General features: G+C 32.3%; 3 protein-coding genes and 2 pseudogenes across 4 annotated transcripts; 2 read left to right on the plus strand and 3 right to left on the minus strand.

The window, feature by feature from the left end:
* The first annotated feature begins 1,143 nt into the window (after positions 1 to 1,143).
* LOC111298636 (damage-control phosphatase At2g17340-like) lies at positions 1,144 to 5,718 on the plus strand. Of its 2 annotated transcripts, XM_089745350.1 has the most exons (12): positions 1,151 to 1,527; positions 1,807 to 1,872; positions 2,018 to 2,084; positions 2,191 to 2,259; positions 2,644 to 2,784; positions 3,301 to 3,433; positions 3,571 to 3,653; positions 4,168 to 4,242; positions 4,331 to 4,408; positions 4,504 to 4,581; positions 5,008 to 5,070; positions 5,169 to 5,709. In XM_089745350.1, the coding sequence occupies exons 1-12, from the start codon at positions 1,358 to 1,360 to the stop codon at positions 5,247 to 5,249; spliced, it is 1,104 nt and encodes a 367-aa protein (XP_089601476.1). In that variant the 5' UTR covers positions 1,151 to 1,357; the 3' UTR covers positions 5,250 to 5,709. The 2 variants fall into 2 exon arrangements, with proteins under 2 accessions (XP_022749097.2, XP_089601476.1); XM_022893362.2 differs by lacking the exon at positions 3,301 to 3,433 and having other exon boundaries at positions 1,144 to 1,527; positions 3,567 to 3,653; positions 5,169 to 5,718.
* Positions 5,719 to 6,377: 659 nt separating this feature from the next.
* On the minus strand, positions 6,378 to 7,384 carry LOC111298637 (cysteine protease XCP1-like). Its single transcript, XM_022893363.2, has 3 exons — positions 7,151 to 7,384; positions 6,909 to 7,049; positions 6,378 to 6,789 (listed from the first exon to the last, which is right to left on the minus strand). Exons 1-3 carry the CDS (start codon positions 7,247 to 7,249, stop codon positions 6,574 to 6,576), a joined length of 456 nt encoding a protein of 151 aa, XP_022749098.2. The 5' UTR covers positions 7,250 to 7,384; the 3' UTR covers positions 6,378 to 6,573.
* LOC149514418 (cysteine protease XCP1-like) lies at positions 7,247 to 8,088 on the minus strand. The gene is made up of 2 exons (XM_089745351.1): positions 7,504 to 8,088; positions 7,247 to 7,384 (listed from the first exon to the last, which is right to left on the minus strand). Exons 1-2 carry the CDS (start codon positions 7,964 to 7,966, stop codon positions 7,350 to 7,352), a joined length of 498 nt encoding a protein of 165 aa, XP_089601477.1. The 5' UTR covers positions 7,967 to 8,088; the 3' UTR covers positions 7,247 to 7,349.
* A 7,897-nt stretch (positions 8,089 to 15,985) lies between these two features.
* LOC111298638 (uncharacterized) lies at positions 15,986 to 17,330 on the minus strand (annotated as a pseudogene).
* LOC111298339 (uncharacterized) lies at positions 17,134 to 26,024 on the plus strand (annotated as a pseudogene).
* The last annotated feature ends 488 nt before the right edge of the window (positions 26,025 to 26,512 follow it).

Genomic DNA, 26,512 nt, shown 5'->3' on the forward strand with positions numbered 1-26,512 from the left:
CTTTTATTTTTTCTTTTATCTTATTTTCTTTTTTTAAAAATAAGATCATTTTTTGAAAAAAAAAATGAATGTATAAACGTAACATCCTATTTTATTTTTATTATTTATTATTTTTTAATTAATCAAATTATTATTTAATAATTTAATTTAAAAATTAATATTTTTATAAAAATGACATTAAGGCGAAAGTTTGTTTATTATACTTTATCCAAACTTATTTCATGGTAAATATAAAATATATTTTATTATTAAGTGAATTTTATATTTATATATATTATATTAATAAAATTATTATTTAATATTTTATGGGGTTGCCTATGCGATACATTCTATGGGTTATTTTTTACTTTTTTGTTGCTTTTTTTCTTTTCTATAAATTCTTTTGTTTTAGATTTTTATTGTTTAATTAGATATATTTTGTGATAATAAGATGTCAATTTAGTTATTCATATGTCACCCTTATGTAGATTTTTTCATTTTTTAATAAATAAATTAGAAAAAAATAGAGATAGCAAACAAAAAAAATATTAAGCCACCATATTTTTGTTTGATAAAATAATCCAATAAATTTAAATTAATCTCAATAATGAGCATTTTTTTAAAAATTAGTATTGAATCAAATGGGATATTTTGTTTATAGAAAAGTAGGGATGAATAAACAATGAATTTAGAATACTTTATCCAAACCACTCCGTAGTATATATTTTATATTTATTTAATTTTATTTAAATTTTATTAAAAAATGTTACTTAAGATGTCACATAACACCTCCATTTATTTATTTATTTCATATTTTTCAATATGTTTATTAAATAGATTTTAAAATAAAATAAGTCAATTGACAGAAATATCAAATAAATTTCTATCTATTTCAATTAAATAAAAATATATTTTTTAAAACCAATATTAACTTAATTCCAGATAAAATATCAATTTGAATATTTACGCATCCTTATTTAATTTTTTAATTATTTTTTTTAGAAGTAAATAACCCGCAACATCTCACGAGTGCTTACCTAATTAACATAAAAGAAACACTTACTAATTAACGCAAAAGAAGAAGACATTGGTTTGACGGCGTGTTCCAACATGAGAAAGAAACGATTGAAGTAGAGAAACATCGCATCCTCAAACGTGCCTAAAAAAGGAAACAAACAAAAAGCATGTTTTTTTTTTTTTTCGATATTTATAAATAGTAGAAGAGATTCTCTTTAACTCTCGTGTTCATGTCGGTTTTACTTTGATTGCTAAACATTTGCGAGAAGAGAAAATAGAAGAAACACCCAAACCTTCAGGGAGGATCTATATAGGATATCTTAGCGTGGGGGTTAGCTACTGGGCAAAGAAAAGAAAAGGGATGGAGAGCGAATCAGGGATGGTGGTGTTTCCATTGTTGACGACGCCCATCGAATCCAACTACAGGGCATGCACCATTCCCTACAGATTCCCTTCCGATAATCCTCGAAAGGCTACCCCTACCGAAATCGCCTCGATCGACCTCTTCCGCAATTCCATTCCCTCCTTCAAGTACCCCTTTTTCGTTTTCTTTATTTCCACTCTTTCTGTATCTTGCTTTCTTCTCTTTTTTTTTTTTTTTTTTTTCTGAAAAAAATGGGTAATTTGAGGTTCTCCGATTACGTTATTCCACTCTAATGATTGTTGTTTTGATGAATTTTACCTTTTTTTAATTTTTATTTTTAATAAATTGCTTTGCTGATAATTAGGCGGTAATGATAAACTAAAATGATGAAAGTTTACTATCTGTGTTTTCTGGAGAGTTATTCTCATTACTTCAATTTGATGCAGGAAACGAGCTGAGAGCGATAATACTGTGGCTGATGCTCCAGCTAAAGCTGAGAAATTTGCTCAAAGGTATTGGCGTTTTACCCCCTAAATTTCTTGTGCTTCTCTACCAAAGCATGCCTAAGTGGTTTGCTTATAAGCATCTGCCACCGTCTCCTTCAATATTTTTTTTTTTTATCGCATTTGTGTTTTTGTTTCCTTAATTTTGTGATAGGTATGCAGAGATACTTGACGACTTAAAGAAAGATCCTGAAAGCCATGGCGGGCCACCTGATTGTATTGTAAGTCAAATTTCTTGAAACTAATTTCTACATATTACTTCATGGATTTCAGAATGGTTTTTCTTGAAGATATGTGTTCACTCATGTTAGTTTTGGGGTTATGTAGCTTCTCTGCAGACTTCGCGAACAGATTCTTAGAGAATTGGGATTTAGAGATATATTCAAGAAAGTCAAAGTGAGTATTAACACTATATGCTACAGCTTCTTGCAATGTTAAAAACTGTAGTTTTACATTCAAGCAGTCAGAATACCGATTTATAACTATATAATTTTGATGAGTGAAAATATATCAACTTGGATGGACGATACTGGTGATTTTATTTTCTTTGTAGTAAACTGATACCTTTTCAAGGAATGACAAACAAAACCAACATTGCGGATGGAAGGAGGGATTGTGCGCATATACTTGTTATGTTCATCTTACAATTTCTATTGTTCAACTTGCAATGTGAGAAAAGAAGGAAATGGAGGCGTTAGGCATTAAGATATATAGTTGCCAGTGTTTTATGCTGTTCCTCTTTGTTAACCATGTTCTTCTGATTTGGAAAACTTGCAACAGGATGAAGAAAATGCAAAGGCCATCTCCCTATTTCCGGATGTAGTTCGTCTTAATGATAATATTGAAGAAGGAGGGAAGCGTCTGGAGAATCTGGTTAGAGGAATATTTGCTGGAAACATATTCGACCTTGGTTCTGCACAGGTAGTTCAATCATAATGTGATATTGACCTCATCAATCATCATTATCGTCAAAAGTATTTACACTCACTCTATGTGCCATATCGTATTTGTTGGTGTGGTTTCAAACTTATTATGTTTAGAACTGATCTCCATCAAGAATTGAACGACAGTTGTCTTAGATAGGCAACTTGAATCATAATAATCTCTTGGCTTTATCTGGATTTGTTACAACAGAAATTGTCTTGTATTTCTCATGCTTCCTGAGACCCTTTTTTTTTTTTTTCCTTTTTAACATTTTTCGCTTAGATCATGGTTTTGTTATTGTTGCCGTGGTCATCTTTGCCCATGGATGAACTATCATTGATAAATGAAAATCTTCTCTTTTGGTCGGCCTATGCTATACCATGTTTCATGCAATCTGGTTGAGATGATTTATGTGGTATCGATACTCATTCTGAATTAAATTTATTGTCATAGGGATAACTTTTGCAGTGGTACTTACTTTTTGTTTGAACTATTTTCTTTCTCCTTTTGAAGCTTGCTGAGGTTTTCTCAAGAGATGGAATGTCCTTTTTAGCTAGTTGTCAAAATCTTGTTCCTCGACCTTGGGTCATTGATGACTTGGACATTTTTAAAGCAAAATGGAGCAAGAAATCTTGGAAAAAGGCCAGTCCGTACATAATGAATTTAGCAAAACAATTTTTCTATTTGCAGTGCTCACTTTTTGAATAAAGTTGAAAGAAGTTAATGCTGTTGTACATGTGTCTTATTTCCCAACTAATTTTTTTTGTTTGCAATGGCAGGCAGTCATTTTTGTTGACAACTCTGGTGCAGATGTGATCTTGGGTATTTTGCCATTTGCAAGAGAGTTGCTCCGACGTGGGACCCAGGTTTGTAGTCAAAATCCCAAGAACTTTTTCATGTATATTTTCGATGATATATATTTTATACATATGCATGTGTATCGGTGTTATAAGTTTCTGTTCTTTTATAAAAAACAAAGTTTCTGTTTACTGATAATATGGAAAACAATAAAAAAGAAAAGAAGCTTCAAAATTTGTCATCCATGTGTTAATGGTTTCAACAATCTTTAAGTCTGTCTCAGATATATTTAGTGTCATGAAGCTGTCTTCCTACTTTCAATTTAATAGTGCTATGTATCCTCATACGAGGATGCTAAGAGTAGATTAAACTATCAAGATTAAAAATGACATGATTCTGAGTTAGTCACTATTGCTTTCTTTCAATGTGTGGTTTTGTTATTAATTAAAAAATTAAATTACTCATAGATTTTGCTTTACAAAAGCATTTCACTGTTTCCTGATGTATGATCAATCTTAAGTAAGGGTAGATATTCATTAGAAAAAAAATCAATTAGTATGTCATTTTTTCCTATTTGCTCAGGTTGTTTTGGCGGCTAATGACTTACCTTCCATCAATGATGTAACTTATTCTGAGCTGGTTGAGATTATATCAAAGGTGATATAAAGAAAAACAGAATTGGAATTATCATTTTTTTTTTTTTTACTTTTTTGGTTTAATCTGACATTAAATGCTAATTTACCAGTTGAAGGATGAAGATGGTAAGCTTGTTGGTGTTGATACCTCAAATCTTTTGACTGCCAATTCTGGTAATGATTTACCGGTACGATGCAGCTGTGCTATTTGCCTAATGCATCCAAACTCAATAAACAATTTATTTGTTGGTTATTGAAGTAATAGTCTCTTCTGTTTTTGCAGGTTATTGATCTTACAAGAGTATCACAAAAGCTTGCCTACCTGGCAAGTGATGCAGGCCTAGTTATTTTGGAAGGCATGGTAGGTTTTTCATATTCCACAACTTTAAGTTAATGTCCAGAAGATTTCTGGGTTGAAAATTTTTATTTGTTTGCTCATGTTAAATCTTTATGACTTTGAGAACTTGACAAGAACCAAACTTGAACCCCAGCTATACAAACAGTGTTATCTATAGTCCAAATAGGTAAGTGGATGGATTATAATGTTGTTTATAGATTGAGTCAGTGTTTAACATGTTTAATGATGAGCAAAATCATCAATGATAAAAATCTTTATCACGTATTGGTTGAATAGGTTGACAAAGTTGCTGTCTGTGGTTTATATTTTATTTAGTTTAGGTTTGTCTATCATTATTCTATATGTGCAGTTGCATGTTCTATGCTCGGGTTGTATCCTTGTTGACAAACTGTATGTGGTATTTTGATATATTCATTGCTTTTTTTGCAGGGTCGTGGAATAGAGACTAATCTTTACGCTCGGTTTAAGTGCGATTCCCTTAAGATCGGAATGGTAATGGTTTCACCTCTATCTACATTCCTTTTGCAGCATTTCAGTTAACAGGACATTGCAAAATTTCATCGAACATTATAGGTCACCCTTTTTTACAGGTGAAACATCCAGAAGTTGCTCAGTTTCTTGGAGGAAGGCTGTACGATTGTGTCTTTAAATACAATGAAGGTTTGGGTTGATAATGCCATTCTTGCTTACTCTTCTCAATGCAATTTGTTTATCTTTCAATGCATATATTTTCTGGTCGTAGTGCCTAGAAACTTTATGTTTGAACGTCAAAAGCAGCCATTCCACCAATAATGAAATGTAAAAACTAGTTGCATGCGTTTGATTTTTATTCTATGCATGTATGTAAACTTGGATGCTGAATATCTCTTAATATGAAGTATTAAAGAAAAATTATAATGCATAGGCTTTATGCTTGGTCTTCACATCATCATGCTTTTGTCAAATGAAATAACAACTGAGGAGTGAGGTCCAACAAAATGCTGATAGCGTCCGGAGTATGTGGATGGCAAGCCGGCTTGGAATTTAGCCTCCAAGCAACTCATCTTAGAAACAAAGTGAGAAAGGGGCATACAAAATATATAAAGCAACGGGTATCCCACGTGTTAATATAGATGGCAAAATGAACCCAAAATTGTTGGAAAGAATCTGAACTTGATTTGATAAATAAAAAAATTAAAGATTCTGAATTCAAAAAAAAAAAAAAAATCAACTTGATTTGATAAAGAAATAAAAAATTCAAAATTAAAAAAATTTGAATTCAGAAATGATCAGAAAAAATTTGATTCGTATTAAAAAATATTAAAATGTTACATTTTCTGATAAAATTTTAAAAAAATGATGTGATTATTTCGAATCTGAATTCGAAATGATTTAATGAAAAGATTCAAATCCAAAAAAAAAATGTAATTACTCAAAACTCGAAACTAGCAAAAACTCAAATGGTCGGAACCGCCTAAACTCATCCGTTTGCCCCGTCTCTACTAGAAGAGTTTAAAAATTCTATCATCAGGTATGAGATAATTTTTCATTATAATCCACGTGAGAGAGGGGGTTTTTTCCCTTTTTTATTTTTATTTATTTTTAATGCTGAAAAAGTTACTGTTCTAGCTCAGGGTACCTTCTGGACTTGCTTATCCATAGCGATGTTGCGGCCCTTCCAGATCCTAAGCCCATTGGGTTTGTTGGTCTCGTAACCAGTGCAACAAAACCAAAAAACAGAAGATTATTATTCTGATTAAAATGGTGTTCAATTTAATATGTTCAATTTATCTTTACATAAGAGAATGACCGGCGTGGATGCCTGCAAATCATCATAAAATCATTTGCTTTCAAGGTGATTTCTCAATATGAGTAGGAAGCTATTAAAGTGAAATTCTTAGCCATTTTTATTAACTAAGGAACATTGGCAAGAGTAGGCCAACAAATTTTAACTATGGAAAAAGCTTAAATGAAAAAAAAAGAAAAAAAAAAAAACAAAGTTTTCAGGTCAGTTCTTCAATTCTTCTTGGTAGGATATGAAGCCATTTTGTTGATACCACAGAGACCTTCAGGTTTTCCTGTGTTCCTTTTCATCCTAATGTACCCTTTTTCTCCCCATTCTGGTCCCCAAGAATTCTTGACGATGATGTAATCTGACCTCTTTGATGTTCCATAGCCAATTGCTGCTACTCCATGATCTAGTTCAGTTCCACATTGCCCGTTGAATACACCCTGCAAACACACCCCCCCCCCCCCCCCCCCCCCCAACATCCATTTCGTAAATTAGGACTGAGAAATCCTGTAACGTGTATGCTATGAGACAGATTATGTGGAAAAGCTAACAAGCTTACCCCACTATAGAATTGGAAATCTCTGCCAGAAGCCTCAATGGCTACACTGAGTGGTTGGTGAGCCAGGGCTTTCAACAGACTTTGCTCATCATTTTCTGGTACGTCGTGGTAACCATTTATTGTCACCACCTCCATTTCCTCCTGAAGATAACCAAAGGCATAATTATGTAATAACCCAATGCGTACATGACAATGTAGGGCTTAGGTTTCATCAAATGTTTATATATGAATATTGTATCTACCTTCTTTTCTGCACAGGTGCCTTCCTCCATGAGGTACGGGTAGTCGTCCTCTTTGTGAAGTCCACCATTGGCGACGACGAACTCAAATGCATAATCCATCAGACCTCCATTGCAGCCATTGTTGAAAGATGTATCGCAATCAATCAGCTCTTGCTCCGACAAGGAAGTTAAGTTTCCTGTTACTATCTTGTTTATGCCCTCAACAGCTGACCGTTGAAAAAGCCCAACAGCTACCTGCATTCATGTTTCGCAATGTTGTCATAAAAATTGCTATGCATTGATCCCAAGAAGACCATTTACATATGCAAAGAGAGAGAGAGAGAGAGAGAGAGAGAGAGAGAGCATATGCTTACCGCAAGAACCTTGATTCTTGACTCGGGTAACAGTTCCTTTCTTTCTCCAATCGACAGAAGTTGGCAAGTCAGTCACATCTCTGTAAGTGAAGTCTCCAGGTGATTGGTTCTTTCTGAGAACCTCTGATTTGAGTCCTAAATACTTGTTCTTGAACTCTTCATGACTCAAGTCAGCAAACTCATTCAACCCAAGCCAATAGCTACTGATTTCCTTATTCCTCTTGTCAATGTGCTTCAAGTTTTCCTTAAAAACCTCAAACCTTAGCAGCTTCTCTTCAATGGATTCATAAATTTTCCCATGTTTCGATACCCATGATTCAAAGAGCTCAATAAGTTTATCCGTGGAAGCCAAATGCTCCGGTGAATAACCCACTATGGAGAAATCATGAGCCAGGGCAGAAAACATGACGATGGATGCAATGAATGTTAGGATGGAGAATTTTGAAAGCAAGGAGAAAGCCATCTTTTGTTGATAACTCAGCTTTCCAATAGATGTTGAGAAGAACAGGTGGGTGGGATTTGGGGAGGGAATTGGGGGGGCTAATATATAGATTTAGCTTCAGATGTTGCTTTCAAGTGAAGTTGGAGAAAATGGTTCTAGAATACTAAGTCTTCACGATTGGTTCTTTTGACAGGCTTTTCTTCCAAGCAAGCTCATTAAGTTTAAGTTTCGTCAAAGATTGGATTCTACATGTTTTAATTAAATTAAATAAGTTTAATTTAATTAATTTATACAATTACTTTTAAAAAATTAACATTTAACAAATTTAAAATTTAAATCTTAATACATACAATCTTTTCTTTAATTTTTAAACTAAATACTTTTTTATATCAAAAAATTGGCAAGAGTCGTCCCAAGAAACATTATTGCAAATACAGACCCAAGGAAGCTTGATTTGGAGTGCTAGGAAACCCGTATAATTCCAGCTTATAAGATGAGGAAACAGCCCATGGGTTACATTGTCACTCGGTTAGCTATAGGATTTTCAGCTTAGCCAGTAAAGGTATGTTAATAGCTATTAGATCATGTGCTTGTTCTGTTATATTTTCCAGGGGTGTTTAAGAACCTTGGGATAACAAGAAAATACCAGACACAGTCAATTTTGGAATATAAAATAACAATCTTTGCACCAGCCTTCACTCAAATTTGAGCATTGAAGAGAGTAGGAATGGACTTGCATTTTGGTTTAGACTCTCACGTAGGTTTGGAGGGACATATCATATCGAAAAGCACGTTATCTAAACATATCCAAACATATGTGGGCTTCTTTGGCCCAAAATAGTACTTGAGCTTCGTATCAGTGAATTTAAGGTTTTATATCTCTCTTTTTTAGTATTTATTTATATAATATTTGACAAAAAGAAAAAAAAAAGACTAAATATTAACCATCTTTCCATTTTCCTCTTATTCTTTTCTCTTTTAGATTTCATTTTTCAAAATTTTTTAATTTTCCATCTAAGATATGAATTATCAATGTAAAAGATTTCATAACTAGATTTGTCCACAAATTGAGTCTTGTATAAAGGTTTTCAACTTTAACCTTACCTTGATTTGGTTTAAGAAAATATTTTATTATAAAATGATTTTTATTTAATTTTAATTTTAAAATATTTAATAATAAATTTGAATAATATGAGCTTAAATTAAAGGTAATTCGAATTGAAAAAAAAAAGTAAGAGAAGGTCGTTCAAAATAGTTTAGACATGTGAAACATAAGGCAATTTGTACATTGGTTAAGGCAAATAAGCTTTTAATTTAGGAAAAATCAAAACTTTTAGAGATAGCCAATGAAAGATGTGCATACAATTAATAAAAAATGATATGAGAGTTAAGAAAATAAATAAAAATATTATTTTTTTATAAAAATAAGTGATGCAAGAAAATTTAAAATTACGACCTAACATAATTTTTTTTTTTAACTTTTCATTTAACCGAGCTCAAAATTATGAGTTATAAGTTTTGGTTTGTTATTGTTATTGTTGTTTAGCTTAAATAGACAAGTTAGATTTAACCTTGGAGAAACATATGATGGTGTTAACTTGGACCTTACCCAATCCAACTTTTTGATACCTCTAGTTGTAAACAACAATAGTATTCATGCTAATATATATATATATATATATATATATATTAAATATAATATAATACAATGTTCTAATTTAAAGTACAAATAATAATATTTATCAATGTGACAATGCCTTCCAAAAAAAAATTGTCATATGGATTCCCATATTTTCATCCAACTTTTAGGATATGCATCAAGTAACAACGTTTTTGCAAATGTGAAATAAATAAAATGTCTACTATATTATTATTTCACCTAATTTATTTAATTGTTTACACTTAAATATCTAGAATCTCAAAATTTTATTTTAAGACACAAGGTCACAGACTCTTTTATTCTTTTCATTTTTTGAATCTAAAGTTGATTTATAATATTGTGTTTAATAAAAGAAAAAATGGGAAGGAAAAATAACTTTCTTTTATTTATTTATTTTTTGTTTGATAGGAGATAAATAGAAAAAAAAATCAAAATGAGAATTTATTTATAACTTCCTTTGTTTTTAATTTTTTTTCTCAAATTAAAGATGTTCTTAATGCTAAATTAGAATTATGGAGACATACACTAGAGTCCCAAACCTTTAAATCAAGTAGACTTAAAACTAAATATATGAAATATAAGTTTAATAATAATAAGAAAGCCAATGTTGGTGTAATCAAATTGGATGGTGAGATAGTATTAAAGAGTAGTTATTTTCAATATTTAGGATCAGTTATTCATAGCGATGCTGAGATAGAAAATGATATAAATCATAGGATTCAAGTAGGATAAGTGAGGTGGTGAAGTGTGTCGAGTTTATTGTTTGAGCACAACATACTTTTAAAGTTAAAAGTGAAGTTATATAAAATGAACTTTAAGGTCTGCGTTGTTATATGGAATTGAGTATTAGGCTATTAAAAACAAATACATTTTTAAGATTAAATGTATTTGTTTTTTAAATATTTTAAATTAATTTTTATAAGATGTCATTGTATGAATTATTTACAGTGTACAATATCTGATAATTCATCAAATATTAATTTTTATTATATTACAAGATAAAAAAAAACCATAGAATGGATCAATAAATCCAAAATTTTATTCAATGACACCTTTTCTGTAAGTTCAAGGTGATGCTAAGTGATAACACCACCAGGCAATCTTAGTAGGAGGATACTTGGGACACCAACACTTTCAACGACGCTTCAATCAAGTAACTTGGAAGGAAACTGGCTGTAGAAAAAGTCTTTCAACCTGTAGCAGTGGGGGGAAGCTTTGGTTTGGTCTTAAGAATCATTGGGGCTTTGCTGGCTTCAAGAACTGTGTTGCAGAATAAGCTCACGTGGCTTAGTAGTGAGCACCCAAGCTCATCCTCATGTATTCATGTTATCTTTGCTGGCAATGATTGTTAGAAAAAAATAAATAAGAGAAGAGAAATAATAGAAAAGAATTTTGGCTTTAAGACCTAAAGAACACTTTTTTAAAGGTAATTATGCTTTTAGGATATAACAATAGCTCAAACTCTCTAATCAAAAGCAGCGAAAATAGTTATACTGAAAGATTTATTTATAGTGAATGAATAAACATAAACTTCTATTCAGATGGTTATGACCTTCTGTATAATCATGACTTTTATGAATAATAATTTATTTATATTCAAATAGTTATAATCATTTGTCATATGATAATTATTTCTGTTCAAACATAATTATTTAAAATATGAATAAAATTAATACAAAAATTAATTTTATTCATCAATAATTAAATTTTTTTATCCAATGTAGGATGTATCATATTCTAAATTACCAACAATCTCCCACTAGTTTGGAATGTTGGTACTTAATTTTTACCTTTCACATAAATAAATATTATAAATATAAGAAGATATCCCTCAATTTAAACTTTCAATTAACGTATATATCTTAGAGTTTTAACGAAATTGATGGTGTCTGCAGATTATACCTTAACTTTTAGTGTTAGAATTGAATATATAGCACACATAATACTTATTTATTTTTCTATCAAAGGTTTATAACCTCTTTTAGTACTATTATAACCATATGCTTATCCTATTCATAAACATTTACAAGAGAGATCTCAATTCTTTTTGTTGAAACGGTACCACTTCTATGTTTATATAGGTAGAGTTTCCATTATGTCTCCATTACTTTAGACATTTAAAGCTCTATTAAGAGTATAAAAACTTATCTTCTCCATACAATCTAAAATTGGAATGGATTTTACTAGTGTTTAATAGACACATAACAATAATTTATTTTTATCCATTAAACTTTATAATTAGAGGTTACTAATTCAAAGTCGGGTTTTCATTATTGGTGTCTAATAGTAAGGTTTAAATCGATTCTACTTGTAGTACTATTAATCAAATATTTTGGAATTCAATTTTTTTATGGTAATTACCCTCACTTGAGATTTAATCTCTAATATAATCATTTCAGGCTAATATGTCTAAACTTTTCATTCTGCATATTATTTATATACTCCAAAATTATTGTCTCATTCTTATTATTTTAATAAACATTTGGTTTTGGTTGTGGCCACAACTCTATATTTATTAATTGCAACCATTCTATTTCCATATTTTTATACATTTTTAATACAATTATACTTCTACTACAATTGGATAAATTTAATGAATAAACCGAATGATTTTAATCCTTTTAAGATTTTTAAGGACCTTTTTATGACTTTAATAAGTGTTTAAACTCATTAGTTTGTATAATTTGCTCATAAAATTATACTAAAATCTCACAACACCATGGTGATAATTTTTTATTTCTTTTGATTAATATCACCCCCACCATATGCAAGTATGCATTATTTTATTAAAAAATATCTCACTCAATTATTAAGATATCATTTATCCTTAATCAAGTTACCATTTCATTTATCTTTTCACTATTTGGTGATTTTTTTTTAAAGTAAGAAGCCTCTAAATCCACCCTTAATGAAAAATAATTAGCTGATATCTTAATATTTCAATAAAAAATTTTAAAATTTTTATATTTTAACTCAATATAAGAGTTTACATCAATAAGCAGATTTCAAATATAATCATGCTTTTATAGTCTCATTTTAAGACTTTTATGTCAATTCATAAATATTTTTATGAATATATTTCATCACGGACATTATTAATAATTTTTTTATTACCATGAACAAAATCATTTTCATCACCCAAATGGATCAAATAGTATTCTTTTTACTATTATAAAAGTTTCAAATTCACAAGATCTTTAAATCACTCATGGTTTTCAAAGTAAACATACTTTAAAATTTTTACTATATAAAACTATAAAAGATAAATCATTTGTACAATCCGTGAAGTAGACCATATACATAACAAAAAGTATCACAAAGTGATCAAGATTGCGGCGTCAATTTTGGCTTCTGGCTATTCTAAACCAACTATAATAATCCATTTCATACCTACAAATTATGAAGATTTGGCTATTAAAATTATCTCATTTATAATGATGGCTTTTAGCGAAAACCAACTATCTCAAATGTTATCATGAGTTTTTAATACATATAGTAATTGTTCAATGGCCAATTCCAAGTTCATGATTATTGAAACCTCTAAACTTGATTTCAAATTTTTATGAGAACTTTATTTTTTCACCATTGTATAGCCTATATATCTATGTTATTTACCACTTTTAATTGGTCAAAACATTCTTGAATATATAATAAATTCAAACTTTACTCATAAGACTAATATGTCTATATACAATAAAATTTTATAGTATATTTAACTCCAATTTCAAATACTTTCACAATCATTTTGTGATCAATATGTTTATATCTAGATCACCATATCAATGCAACTCATGAAACATGACTCCAAAGAATCATTTTCATAAAATAGTATAAACAATAATTACAATATGAGTTCTACTCATATTTCATACAAAAATTCATGATAAATTTGCATTGGTTAAATTATTGATTGGCTAACTCTAAGGCTTACGACTTTCACAAACCAATATTATTATCTAAGCCATATGTTAATATGGTATATAACCAGCCACATCCTTGCCATTGTCATGAAGCTATTGAAAACTTTGGAAACTTATTCACTTTTCATTTTAATAGCCTATAAAAAGCCATTTTTTTCGGGTACAAGAAGTAAAAATACCTTAATTGTCTTTAACCAATAATGTATTAATTGGATGATGACTTCTATCTCAATAGTCTATATCTTTCTTATATGTATAAGAAAGAAAATTTCATCCTATTCAGTTCATTTTTATAATATATGGCAAACTGTACCAATGTTCTTCATTCCATCACAAAATCGAATTAAACACATGCACGTATTGGTGCCTTTGGAACATTTAATTTGCATGTTCTTTTCTAATTTGTAAACATACCTAATTAGACATTTATAAGTATCTTTCAAAATGCTAGTAATTGACAAATATTTCAATAGTTTTTAATGGCATGCCTCTTTGTTTAATTAGTATCCGATATGTGAAAAGCAACAGTACTTTTTTTTTAACCATTGATTAACTCTTTGACAACTTTTTATGATTTTCACTTTGTGAGTGTTCACAATAAAATTTTATTTTGTAAAATCACTTCTAGTGTAATACATGTCACACTACCCATATTTCTGATAATAATAATTATTTGGTTTATTATCCACCAATTAATCTATGAAACACCATATCTTAATAATAATTATTCACATATATCAATTTAATTTTAATTAGTTTTCATGGAAATTAAACACCAATCAAAATTTGAACCAATAATAAATTTAAAAAATATATATTAATATTTGATTTATAAACGACCAACGAAGATAGAATCATACAAATAACTTAACTCAACTTATTATCTCAATTTTGGTGCCATGATTTAATAATAAAACTAATCTTGTGGCCAAATTTTATTTTTCTGCATATATTCTCTACTTATATTTAATTTATCATGGTAAATTTCTTTACCCATTTCTGATTGTTTTTGTAGAAATTATGGGATAATTTGCCTGTTTTATATATAACCAAGACATGATAATTAAATAATTGATCATTCCATTAGAACCTAATTTAATTCGTTACTTAATAACAAGTGATAATTCTTTTGGTCATAAATCAATTCATGTCTTTCTATTTTATGTTTTCAGGCTATTTCCCATCTTAGTCTTTATAAACATTGATTTTTCAAATAAATATAATACAGTTCATTAAATCCAATTGTGGAGTCAATTTTAGTATATGCATAAACTTATGCAATGTAATCAATATTTTATATATTATGTTTTGACTTTACATACTAATGAAATAAATTGTTAACATGTAATCTCATTCAGTTAATCTTTTTATTAGCAATTATGCAAAAACTAAAATACATTCCTCTAATAAAGATCTTTATGAAAATTAACATTTTGGTCCATAAAAACATTAATCCTTTGACACCTTGAACCTTATCTAATATTGATCTCCAAATCATGCCAATTTCTTTTTCTTGTAACTTCCTCATGCGAAATATAAATTTATCATAATTACCTTTAAATTGCTAGAAAAAATAAATAAGAGAAGAGAAATAATATAAAAGAATTTTGGTTTTAAAGTGTGAAGAATACTTTATTAAAAGCAATTATACCTTTAGGATATAACAAAACTTCAAACTCTATAATCAGAAGCAGTGAAAATTGTTATATTAAAAGAGTATTCATAATAAGTAAATAAACATAAACTTCTATTTAGATAGTTATGATATTTTGTATAATCATAACTTTTAAGAATAATAATTTATTTATATTCAAATAATTATGACTGTTTGTCATATAATAATTGTTTGTGTTCAAACATAATTATTTAAAATATGAATAAAATTAATACAAAAATTAATTTTATTCATTAATAATTAAATCTTTCTATCCAATGAAGGATGCTCCACATTCTAAACTACCAACAATGATTAATTGAAATTACACTTTATTCCATATCACCAACGTTTTGTGGAGATAGGAGAATGCGACTCAATATTTTGGTAGTTAAATATCAAAAGATTTGGAGATATTAAAATTTGAATTATAGATTTGTTACATATCATTTTTAAAAATGTTTATATAAATCAATTAAGATAATGTTAATTTTTATTGTAACTTTAATTACATAGAAATGCCACAAAAATGCTGGAAAAATCCAATATCATGCAAACCACTAGATCTATCATTTATGTAATAATGTGATTTATGGAAATGATTTTTCATTTATTTATTTATAATAATGGTGTTGTAATTATAGTGAGACGAGGAGATCTTTCTTTTTAATTAATTGCTTTTTGTATTTTCTTTTATAAAAAAATTAATTAGAATAATTGAAAAATATCTCTTGCAAAAAAAAAAATCGATATTAATTACATTACATAACTAAACACAACACTTAAATCTACAATTGAACCTGCAGCAGAAATAAATAATGAAATAAAAAAATTATGATAACAACTGTATTTTTAGCTAACAGATGTTGTCTAATAGAGTGAATCCACCCTGGTGCTACAACTTCTTTTTGTTCATTAATGGCACCCCATAGCCATAAAGCTAGCCAGTTGAGTTTATGAACAATGTAGATTTGTAGGTATGGTTGGAGAGTTTGGAGAAGAGTGCAATTTGTAGAGTAAGGTGGATTCAACTCAACCAACAAGTAGTTGAAGTTTTAACTCTTCCCTCCAAGCAAAATCACATTATGTAACAGAACAATATATATAATTACATGCCATTGTTTCTTTTCACAAATGAACATTTGCATTATAAAAACAAAGGAAAGCTGAAATTCAAGAAATAAAAATCAAGAGCCATACAAAAAAAAAAAGAATTCTACAGTATCTATGATCTGAATCTTGATTAGCTTTCTTTGAACACCTCAAAAATGAAGATCAAGAATTCCAATTTCCAAATCACCTGTAAATTTTCTTTCCATCATCAAAATTCTTGGGGTAATCTAAAGAATTATAGCTGTAAGTTTATGGAAGGCCTACTTTGTCAGATCCCAACGGTTTTTTTATCTCAGATCTAACCTTGTAAAAAACATGTGTCCAGCTGCCTTTGTTGTGGCAGCCAAGAATCCTAGTTTGTTCGTCGTTTATTTCAAGGTCTTTAGCAAACATGGATTTTCTCGAGAGAACCCAAGACCAGCCCCAGACCCACCATTTCCTGATGGAGCTACCAGCATACTCTCCCATGGAAGACAAAGACTTTGATCGGTGAAATGCCCATGACGCTGCTGGTGAAGATATAGGCCGTATTTTGATAGACAGAGAGGAAAGCCTTCTTCGTAGCCCTGGCAGTTGCTCTTTTGATTCGGTTTGGGAAACAGGGAGTGCTTGGCTCTTCTGAAAGCAGTGGATAATGGAGCTCATGCCTGCTGATCTCTAACAAGATCAAGAAACGCCAAAGAGAGTGACAATTAATTGTATTACAGGCTGTTTTATTCTTGCTAAGAGAAGAAGTGAAAAGAAAGAGAAGAAAAAGAGGGAGAAGGGAGAAAGAAAGAGGTGAAATGGAGTGTTCACAGCTCTATCACAGGCTGTTTTATTCTCTTTTTGTAGGGGGAAAATGGATGATGGTAGTAGGGTGCGTGATCTTATTCAACATTTAGAGCAAATTTTATTTATACCTCTCCATTTTTTAAAAATTCAACCTAGGTGTTGATTAATCATTAATGATTAACCAAGTTAGATCCATTGACTGTTCATTTTCCATTATGCATATACATACCATACAATTATACAATAATACAAAGCAACGTCAATGTTGCATTATATAAAAAACTTTTTAGTACTATCAAGTTATTTTTAATGAAAAAATAGACAAAAAAAAGTATAAATTGGATGAAAAGCAAATTATGAAAGGGCAATACAAAATAGGAGGCAGCCATCGACAAGTTGGATCCAGATAAGAAAGAGGTTGGAAATGATTGGGGCCTGCGGTGTGGGGAGACGGCGGCCGAAAGATTAGAGGTGGGTTGTGAGCGTAGGGACCGTCAGTACTGGCTGGGGATGTTGGTTGCAAGGTCATCATCTTTGTTTAATTACGACTCACAGTCATTCCCTCTCGTTTTCCCTCTGCTTCCTTGTTTCCAATAGTAGAATTCAAGTAAATAGGAAAGCATATTTTGAAAAGAAAAGCTTTTTCTTTTAAGAATGTCTCTGATTTGTCTGAGAAATCAGTGTTAGGAAAATGGGGTCCAGTCCCATGTAAGTGGTTTTGGACCAAGTAAAGGCCATGGGCCTTGATCTTTTATTTTACACAGAGCCCTAGCTACTTAATAAAAAAAAGAGGTGGGGTTGTTTTGTGTGTGTGTCGAAAACCAAGCAGAGAAAGAAGAAAAGCCAGGAAAAGCAGAGAGAGAAAAAGGAGAAGGGAGAGTTGGTTGAACGGAAGTCGATCCGTGGTCCGATTGAGTTGGAACCTTGTCAGGAGGTTTATGATTCAGAGTTTGACATTCTGAACGGTGAAGATCGGGTTTGAAGCTCTCTAGGAACAAATCCAGGGTGTATTTGTTGAGTCACTTATTTGGTGAGATTTCTCCAATTGTTTCTCTAGTTGTTGATTAGCTCTAGTTTTAGCTAGAGAAGAACTTTGTATAACTATTATTTGATAGTGAAGATTTTTCTGGCGGCCCGTGGTTTTTTCCCTCTACACTGGAGGGTTTTCCACGTAAATCTTGGTGTGCTTTATTTTTCTGCGCATTTGATTATTGATTGTTGTCTATTGCTTCTGAATTGTTGTGATTATTGCTTCAGGCGCAACAAGTGGTATCAGAGCGAGGGTTATTTTGAGACATCGATACAGAAGCAACCCAGGATAGAAGTAAATTCTGTTTGAGATCATGGAGGGTGATACAGGTTCCATGATAAAATTGACAGCATCGAATTATTCAATTTGGAAGCCTATGATGGAGGATCATCTATACTGTAAAGATTTGTATGAGCCAGTATTGGGTGATTCGGCTAAACCAGCAGATATGAAAGATGAAAGCTGGAAGAAGCTAGGTAGAAAGACGCTGGCTACAATCAGAAAATGGGTTGATATCAGCGTGTTCCATCATGTAGCGCAGGAGTCAGATGCTCACATTGTTTGGGAAAAATTGGCAGCATTGTATGAGAGAAAAACAGGTATGAATAAAGTTATGCTTGTTAAAAAGATTGCAACTTTACAGTACAGGGATGGACGATCTGTTACAGAGCACTTGAGTGATTTTCAAGATATATTTAATCGGATGACTACTATGGAACTTAAGATGGATGATGAAATGAAGGCATTATTTCTTTTGGGTTCATTGCCAGACAGCTGGAATACTCTAGTTGTGACTGTTCTTAATTCAGCTCCTGATTATAAGGTGACATTGGAGATGGTAAAGGACAGTATGCTTAATGAAGAAGCGAGGCGAAAAGATGTAGACCCTGGGAATCAAGCTTTGGTCACAGAGAATAGGGGTAGAAACATCGACAGAGGTCAGGACTCAAAAGGCCGTGGTAAGTCTAAACATAGATCCAAGTCTAGAGGTAAAGTGAAGTGTTTCCATTGTGGTAAGGCGGGTCATATAAAACGAAACTGTAGAATCTTAAAGCAAGAGCGAAAAGATGAGAAAGGCAAGAGTTCAGATGATGGCAATGTTGCAGCAGTGAATTCAGATAGTGATTCAGTTACTTTGATTTGTACACATGGTGATTGTAATCATGTTAGTGATCCCGGCATTGAGTGGATAGTTGACACAGGAGCGGCATATCATTGTGTTCCTAAGAGAGAGTTGTTTACAACTTACAAAGCAGGAGACTTTGGTTGTACCAAGATGGGAAACAAGAGTGTGTCGCAGATTGTTGGGATTGGTGATATTGTTGTACAAACTAGTACAGGCTGCATGTTGACTTTGAGAGATGTCAGACACATTCCAGATATGAGAATGAACTTGCTTGCTATTAATGTCCTTGATAAGGAGGGATATGAAAGCCGACAAAAGAATGGACAGTGGAAGCTTCTCAAAGGATCTATGGTAGTTGCAAGGGGAAAATTATGCTGCACAATGTATAAGACATGGATGCAATTGAACGGTAACCAGGTAAATACCGTTGAAAATGATGTTTCAGCAAACTTGTGGCACAGGAGGCTGGCACACATGAGTGAAAAAGGGTTACAGGTTTTGGCAAGGCACTCTCTCATTCCCTTGACCAAAGGTATGTCTCTCGATTCATATGATTATTGTTTGTTTGGTAAGCATCATAGAGTTTCTTTTCGTAAAAGTTCTCAGAGAAAAGAAAATAGATTGGAATTAATTTATTCTGACGTATGTGGTCCCATTGAGGTTGAGTCATTAGGTGGTAGCAGATATTTTGTTACTTTTATTGATGATGCTTCACGTAAGATTTGGGTGTATATGTTGAAATATAAAAGTCAGGTACTGCAGTATTTTCAAAAATTTCATGCCATGGTTGAAAGGATGACAGGGTTACCCTTGAAGTGTATTCGAACTGATAATGGTGGGGAATACACATCTAAAAGCTTTGAAGAGTATTGCTCAAAGCATGGGATCAGGCATGAGAGGACAGAACCTGGAACACCGCAGCATAATGGTATAGCTGAAAGAATGAATCGCACCATTGTGGAAAAAGTCAGATGTATGTTGAGGATGGCAAAATTACCAAAGCCATTCTGGGGTGAAGCAGTCAACACAGCTTGTTATTTACTTAACAGGTCACCATCAGTTCCTTTGGGCTTTGACATTCCAGAAAGAGTATGGACAGGAAAAGATGCTTCATACTCTCACTTGAAAATTTTTGGGTGTAAAGCATTCATGCATGTGCCGAAAGAGCAGAGATCAAAGCTTGACAGTAAAGCTACACAGTGTGTGTTTGTAGGATATGGTGATGAGGAATTTGGCTACAGGGTATGGGATCCAGTAAAGAGAAAGACAGTCAGAAGCAGAGATGTGGTCTTTCATGAAAAAGAAACCATAGCAGATCTTGAAAAAAATGAGAAGACTACACGAGTTACTGTTGAGTGTGATGTTTCAACACCGACAGGGATTTCACAGGAAAGAGCCACAGATGGTGAAAATGAGCCAGAAACAGAACTTGGGGATATGGATGAGCCAGCTACAGTTGGTGATGAGCCAGATGCTATTAGTTTTGAGCAGGGGGAGCAATCCTCTCTACCTGAGAGTGTTGAGCAGGGGGAGCTACCTTCAGCATCAAGTGATGTAGAGTCTCAGCCCAGAAGATCTACTAGAGAGCGCAGGCCATCTACCAGGTATTCAAGTTCAGATTTTATTTTAGTTACCAGTGAAGGGGAGCCAGAAAGCTTTCAAGATGTGCAGGCTACTCCGGATAGAGAGCACTGGTTAAAAGCAATGAAAGAAGAGATGGAGTCATTGCGAAAGAATGGTACTTATGATCTTGTTAAACTTCCAACAGGAAAGAGGCCATTAAAGAATAAATGGGTGTTCAAGTTGAAAAAGGATGGTGACAAACTAGTGAGGTACAAAGCTCGATTGGTAGTAAAAGGTTTTTCTCAAAAACCAGGCATCGATTTTGATGAGATTTTTGCTCCAGTTGTAAAAATGAGTTCTATTCGAGTGGTACTGGGATTGACAGCTAGTTTGAATCTTGAACTTGAGCAACTTGATGTTAAAACTGCATTTTTGCATGGTGATTTGCAAGAGAACATTTATATGAATCAGCCTGAGGGTTTTGAAGTGAAAGGGAAAGAGCACTTAGTTTGCAAATTGAAGAAAAGCTTGTATGGCTTGAAACAAGCTCCACGACAGTGGTACAAGAAGTTTGATTCTTTTATGGTGAGTCATAGCTATAAAAGAACAGCAGCGGATTCTTGTGTGTATGTTAAACAATTCTCTAATGGTAACTTCATTATCCTATTATTATATGTTGATGATATGTTGATTGTAGGACAAGATGCTAGTATGGTTTGCAGGTTGAAAGAACAATTGTCTAAGTCTTTTGATATGAAAGATTTAGGTCCAGCAAAGCAGATTCTTGGTATGGACATTATCCGAGATAGGAGAGCTGGAAAGCTGTGGTTGTCACAGGAAAAGTATGTTGAACGAGTGCTTGGTAGATTCAACATGCAACATGCTAAATCAGTTAGCAGTTCACTTGCCAACCATTTTCACCTAAGTAAGAAATCTTGTCCAGTGTCTAAGGAAGAGCAACTAGCTATGTCTAGTATTCCTTATTCTTCTGCAGTCGGTTCTTTAATGTATCTTATGGTTTGTACAAGGCCTGACATTGCTCATGCAGTTGGTGTAGTGAGCAGATTTCTTTCTAATCCAGGGAAGGTTCACTGGGAAGCAGTGAAATGGATTTTTAGATATTTGAGGGGTACCTCAAAAATGTGCTTGACTTATGGAGTTTCACAACCAGTTCTAGAAGGGTTTACTGATGCTGACATGGCAGGCGATCTTGATGGTAGGAAATCTACTTCAGGGTATTTGTTTACTTTTGCAGGAGGAGCTGTATCTTGGCAGTCTAAGTTGCAGAAGTGTGTTGCTTTGTCAACTACAGAGGCTGAGTATATTGCAGCAACTGAAGCATGTAAAGAAATGCTTTGGATGAAACGTTTTCTTCTTGAATTAGGGTTGAATCAGAAAGAGTATGTGGTATTTTGTGATAGCCAGAGTGCTTTAGATTTGAGTAAGAATACCATGTACCATGCTAGAACAAAGCACATTGATGTTAGATATCATTGGTTACGTTCAGTGATTGAAGAACAGCAGATGCTATTGAAGAAAGTCCATACTGATAAAAATGTGGCAGATATGTTGACTAAGATACTTCCCAGGGAAAAGCTTGAGCTTTGTAGTAACTTGGCCGGAATGAGTTCCCTGGCCAAGGTAAGTTCCAAATGAAACTGCTATGGTGATGAATCTCCTCCTAATGGGGCTGGAGGGGGAGATTGTTAGGAAAATGGGGTCCAGTCCCATGTAAGTGGTTTTGGACCAAGTAAAGGCCATGGGCCTTGATCTTTTATTTTACACAGAGCCCTAGCTACTTAATAAAAAAAAGAGGTGGGGTTGTTTTGTGTGTGTGTCGAAAACCAAGCAGAGAAAGAAGAAAAGCCAGGAAAAACAGAGAGAGAAAAAGGAGAAGGGAGAGTTGGTTGAACGGAAGTCGATCCGTGGTCCGATTGAGTTGGAACCTTGTCAGGAGGTTTATGATTCAGAGTTTGACATTCTGAACGGTGAAGATCGGGTTTGAAGCTCTCTAGGAACAAATCCAGGGTGTATTTGTTGAGTCACTTATTTGGTGAGATTTCTCCAATTGTTTCTCTAGTTGTTGATTAGCTCTAGTTTTAGCTAGAGAAGAACTTTGTATAACTATTATTTGATAGTGAAGATTTTTCTGGCGGCCCGTGGTTTTTTCCCTCTACACTGGAGGGTTTTCCACGTAAATCTTGGTGTGCTTTATTTTTCTGCGCATTTGATTATTAATTGTTGTCTATTGCTTCTGTATTGTTGTGATTATTGCTTCAGGCGCAACAATCAGCAATATGGTTTGTCTGCGGAAATTGCACAAGAAATGCCTTTGGTGTGCAGAGAAATTTGAGTAATATATACATAAAACAAATTATGAATTTGGAATTCATGTAGCTCAAAATCAACATCTTTACGACTCTATCCATTTTTTTTCACAATAATATATGCAAAAAAATGAGAAAAATTATTAATAATAGTGCAACTAAATAAGAAATATGTAAAAATCATATAATTTGATGGTGTTTATTTTCTTAAAAAAAAATTATATTAGTATTAAAATTTTAGTTTGCAAATTAGTAATTAAACATAAACATTCGTTTATCTATTTTATGTCTATTTGTATCAAATGTATGTAAAAAAATTTATCATGCCATAATTTATCTGAATACATTAAATACGAAACATATTTTTTTATTTTTGTTAAATTTATATATAATTTTTGTTAAAATTTTAAATCATATTATTTTTATATTATTTTTATATTTTTACATCATTTCATCATATAATATGTAAAATTTCTAAACCTCATTATTATCATTCTAAATGAAAATATCAAATCACAATAATACAATGGTTAGGAAAATTAAAAAGAGATGATGATTAAGCCGCCGATAATACTAAGTTGTCGTTTACTTGTTCCTCTTTCTTGCTTTTGATCCCGCACAACCCATTTTAGAAACTTTGCTTTTTGCGCCCTTTTGCTCTTGAACGAGTTGATCATTTAAATCACTTATTTTAGGTATTAGTTGGAAGATACAATGAACGTAATGTTAGTGTTGTTGTTGTAAATTGTAATTGTAACCAAAATTCATGATGTTGTTCTTTTATTTGTCAAGCCTGGTCAGAATTTGCTAGAAATGTGTCACGTAAATGGGATGGGTTTGGAGCAGACTTCTCAATTGAAGGGAGTCCAATTGAACTTCCTGAGTTTGTTGTACCTGAAGCTTACGGGGAATGGGAGGTTAAGCTTTATGATTGGCAGACCCAGTGCCCCACCCTTGCTGAACCAGGGGAAAATGCTATGACTTACACAAATATAAAACTACTTCCAACTGTTGGATGTGAAGCAGATGCTGCAAAACGTTATAAGCATGGATGAGAGGAACATTGGGGGTGTAGATAATAAAGTTTCTGCCTTTGCATATCAATCTAGTGGATGTTACACTGCTGTCTGGCCTGTTGTAGATAATGGTACACATAAACTATGAGAGTTGGAGTATTGTTTGATCAGTCCTTGGGAAAGGGAGTCTCGTGTGAGGATAATTCAGGTTGCTCGCGTGGATGGTACAAAGTTTGTGCTACAAAATATTAGAGTCTTTTGTGAACAGTAGTACAGTTCATTTCAGAATGGTGACCAGCTTGGTGGATGTGCTATCTATGATTTTGCTTTTGCATCAACAGCTGCCACAAAAGCTTCTTATGTTGCTGGTGTACGGCAGGGGCCTATTGCTGTTGCCAGTTTTGATAGTTCTGGGGACTTGAGTGTAAAGTTTACCTTCACTTGCTAAGCATTTTTTTTTTTTTTTTGTAGCTTGAAAGTCTGCTTTTAATATTCTTATTTTTTATTGATAGCTTAATTCTTCTGGCTCGTTTGCTTGGCATTCTCCCTCTCTAATCTTCAAAGATAAAACACGACTTAATGTACCATTAAGTTTCAACTTGAACTAAGTGATGATGTGTGAATCAAAATTGGTGATTTTATAAGAAAAGCTGATCCAATTAAGATTCACTACATATGGACTGATAGTTGAGTTTCTGAAAAATTTTTTCCCTTTCCATGCATTATTGTATTTCATATTGAATTGAAAGTTTGAAGAATATTTTAGATGTTGCTCTAGTTTCTTGTTTTATGCATCGAGCCAAGGGTCAAATATGTCACCAACTTAAATTAGTTGTGTATCCCTCTGGGTCATTAGTAGGCAATTAGGCATGATTTTGACGAAAAGAATGTTGTTCTATAGCCTGATCACTGTTAATCGTGAACTTGATTTTCAAAAATTCCAAAACTTTCTGCAAGAGCTCAAAGATAACGGGGCGCTGAAGTCAACAAGAGATTAAAGCAATCTCATATTGCTTCCCACATTATTATGGTGTTCTCTAAAAGAAAGAGGAGAAGGTGAAACCTGCTGTGAGGTGGGGTGGCTGAATGATTAGGGATACGCTATTGCATGAAGATGCAGCTTCTCAAGTGGGGGGAAGTTGAAGGCAAGTTTTGTTTACAGGTTTTTATAGGATTCAACTTTCTGATTTAGCTACTTACCAAATAATGATTCATATACCTTACCAGAGCTAAGGGTTATGTGCTGTCCAAAGGCCCACTTGTTTAATCATGTTTTATGATAGAGAATCTCATCTTTGGTCCTTGAAGCTTCAACTTAACTTTTGAGGCCAATATGAACAAACTCCCTAGATTTTTTTTTGGTCAAAATGATGCTCACGTTACAAACCAAAAGTATGTTTTCAACTTGCATTCTTGTTTACTGGTCTACGTTTTCTTCTTCATTCATTTGGTTGGGTACGATAAGCTGAAAAACCAGGGTTTTATGGCCACTCTACGGAACGGATGTCATTTCATGCTTGTTATGACAATACTCTTTGTTTATTTTGCAGGAAGTTTCAGTAGCACGCGAAACTACAGTTTTGGAGGAATTATAGCGACAGTGGATTCCAATCAGCGTTAATAGTTTTACTTATATCTTAGTGGAACCACAAGAATAGGAATTTGGCTATAAATTGTAAAATTTTTCATTTTTTCTGCAATCCTATAACATGTGCAGCAGCATTTGCTGGATCTTAAAGGTGGATTATCCTTTAGGATGACCTTCACCATCCAATATCGTGTTTCTTTCAGCATGGTTTTGTTTGTTGAACATATAAAACTTCATGAATTTCTAACTCAAATATGAACGCATGGAAATTAAAGATGTTGTGAATTATCCGCATTTATGCAGTAAAATTTATTGGATGATAATAAAAGGAACATATGGTTGACAGGCACAGTTCACAATTTGGTGAATCCAATATTAGTCGGATGGTTTAAAGTTGATCCCAACACTAGAAAGAGAAATCACACCCATAATTATGGCTTTTGAGTTTGACGGCCATAAAATATTAGTTTATAATTTATATTCATATGCAATAACTATTTAAATATAATATTATAACATGATATAAAAATGATATAATTTAAAATTAATAAAAATTATATATAAATTTTACAAAAATAAAAAAATATATGTTTTATATTTAATATATCAACACGATATTATAATTTTTATATTTTATCCATGTTTAATTAACCCTTTAACCTTCTATCATGCAAATAGGCCCATCTATTTGCTCAGCCAAGCCCAAAAGGCGTTTGCATACGGGAAGTAGGAAAAAAAGAAACCAGTTTCAAAGCACAATGTCTGCAAATCGTTTCCTTAAAAAATCAACAAAAAG

The sequence above is a fragment of the Durio zibethinus genome, chromosome 16, assembly GCF_047325235.1.
Source record: "Durio zibethinus cultivar Kanyao isolate XHJ-2024 chromosome 16, ASM4732523v1, whole genome shotgun sequence".
Classification (NCBI taxonomy): Eukaryota; Viridiplantae; Streptophyta; class Magnoliopsida; order Malvales; family Malvaceae; genus Durio; species Durio zibethinus.